Raw genomic sequence first — 1,807 nt, forward strand, 5'->3', positions numbered from 1 at the left:
TCCCAAAGTGCTGGGATTACAGGCTTGAGCTACCGCGCCTGGCCAATCTCATTTCTTATATACCTAATTGTATTGATTGAAGGAAAGTGTGTTAGATTATCTCTGTTTTTGAGAGAGTTGCAGGATTCTTAAGTTTTCATTAACTTCTTTAGGGCTACCCTAGTTTAAATGAAACACTTTAAAAACATCACTGAGTATTCCCCAGCCATTTACCCACATCTGCCAAGGTACTGTATTTTAAGGTTTTAGTGATAACATTTTCTACCAAATACTTAAATTCCTACCATGGATGCAAGGTTATACTAATTACTATGGGTACTGTATAGGAAGTACTAGACCAGCTAATCTATTCATGGTACTGATAGTTAAATAATATGATCAGTAGAGAACAATCCAATACTATATACATATATGTATGTGTGTATCGGGATGGGTGGGTGTGTGTATGTGTGTGTATATGTTTACATATATATAAATTTCTCTGTGTGCCAGTTTGGGAAAGAATTTGAGTACTATAAAAGTTAAAAGAAGGGAAGATTAATGAATGAGTGGACGGTTTTTGAAGAAGTGGGCCTTTATTTGAAGGACATACATTGTTTGTACAATTAGATATAGAGAGCACATTCCTCTTTTTTTCCACTTTCTAATTAGTGCTTTCATTATTGTGAATAATAATTAGTGAGGGTTAACCCTTAAATCTCTTTCTGTAGAACATCAGCACTGGAATGGCCATAGTTGGAATAATGTTACTTCTAAGAAGCATTCGACTGGTAAGTTAAAAAATGAAAAAGACTTTACAACAAGCGGTAGGTAGTTTATTCCCATTTCAGACAATTTTTGTCTCAAACAGTGTATCATATTGTTACTCATATTAGTAGCTTTTAAATAGTATTTTAGAACAGTGAACATATTTTAAGGTGTTGGTTTAAACCTAACACATCCACAGGATTTTACAGAAAGTAATTGCATGGTCTGTATTTCCATAGTCACTTTTTTTTTGTGCTTAAAAAGGAATCTGAAAAGGATTTAGTTTGCTAGAATGTTATAATCACTATATTTGCATTTTAAACACTGTAGAATATCTTAAAAGTGTTTTTTTTGTGTGTGTGTGGTGCTTTTTGATTTAGACCACAGTTGGATTATGTCCCTTAGCACTCAATAATTTATGCTTCCAGTTAGCACATTGTCTTAGCTCTTTCAATAACGTTTTATTGGTAGCATAATAGACATAATATTTTTTCCATGCCCATTAAACAACTCCAGGGGACGGTGCGGTGGCTTATGCCTGTAATCCCAGCACTTCGGGAGGCTGAGGCGGATGGATCACCTGAGGTCAGGAGATCGAGACCAGCCTGGCCAACATGATGAAACCCTGTCTCTACTAAAAATACGAACAATTAGCCAGGTGTGGTGGCAGGTGCCTGTAATCCCAGCTACTCAGGAGACTGAGGCAGGAGAATAACTTGAACCCGGGAGCAGAGGCTGCAGTGAGCTGAAACTGTGTCACTGCACTCCAGCCTGGGCAACAAGAGTGAAACTCTGTCTCAAACAACAAAACAAAACAAAAAAACAATAACTCCAACTTCCTTTTCCCTTCATCCCCTGGTACCCATCATTCCATTTCTGTCTCTATGATTTTGACCATTCCAGATACCTCATATAAGTGGCGTCATATTGTATTCTTTTGTGACTGGCTTTTTTTCCACTTACCCTGGCATTACTAAGATTCATCCACATTGTTGCATATATCATAATTTATGTCCTTTTTAAGATGGACAATATCCCATTGTAAGTGTATATCACATTT

General features: G+C 36.6%; 1 protein-coding gene across 1 annotated transcript in view; it reads left to right on the forward strand.

Annotated features, from left to right (window-relative positions):
- The window catches only part of LOC105552405 (chromosome unknown open reading frame, human C3orf33), a 54,918-nt gene that overhangs the window by 5,977 nt on the left and 47,134 nt on the right, over window positions 1-1,807 (forward strand). Inside the window, exon 2 of the mRNA XM_011998070.1 lies at window positions 711-770. Within this exon, the coding sequence (XP_011853460.1) occupies window positions 711-770 (60 nt within the window). The remainder of the gene's footprint in view (window positions 1-710; window positions 771-1,807) is intronic.

This window comes from Mandrillus leucophaeus, unplaced genomic scaffold (genome assembly GCF_000951045.1).
Source record: "Mandrillus leucophaeus isolate KB7577 unplaced genomic scaffold, Mleu.le_1.0 Scaffold554, whole genome shotgun sequence".
Classification (NCBI taxonomy): domain Eukaryota; kingdom Metazoa; phylum Chordata; class Mammalia; order Primates; family Cercopithecidae; genus Mandrillus; species Mandrillus leucophaeus.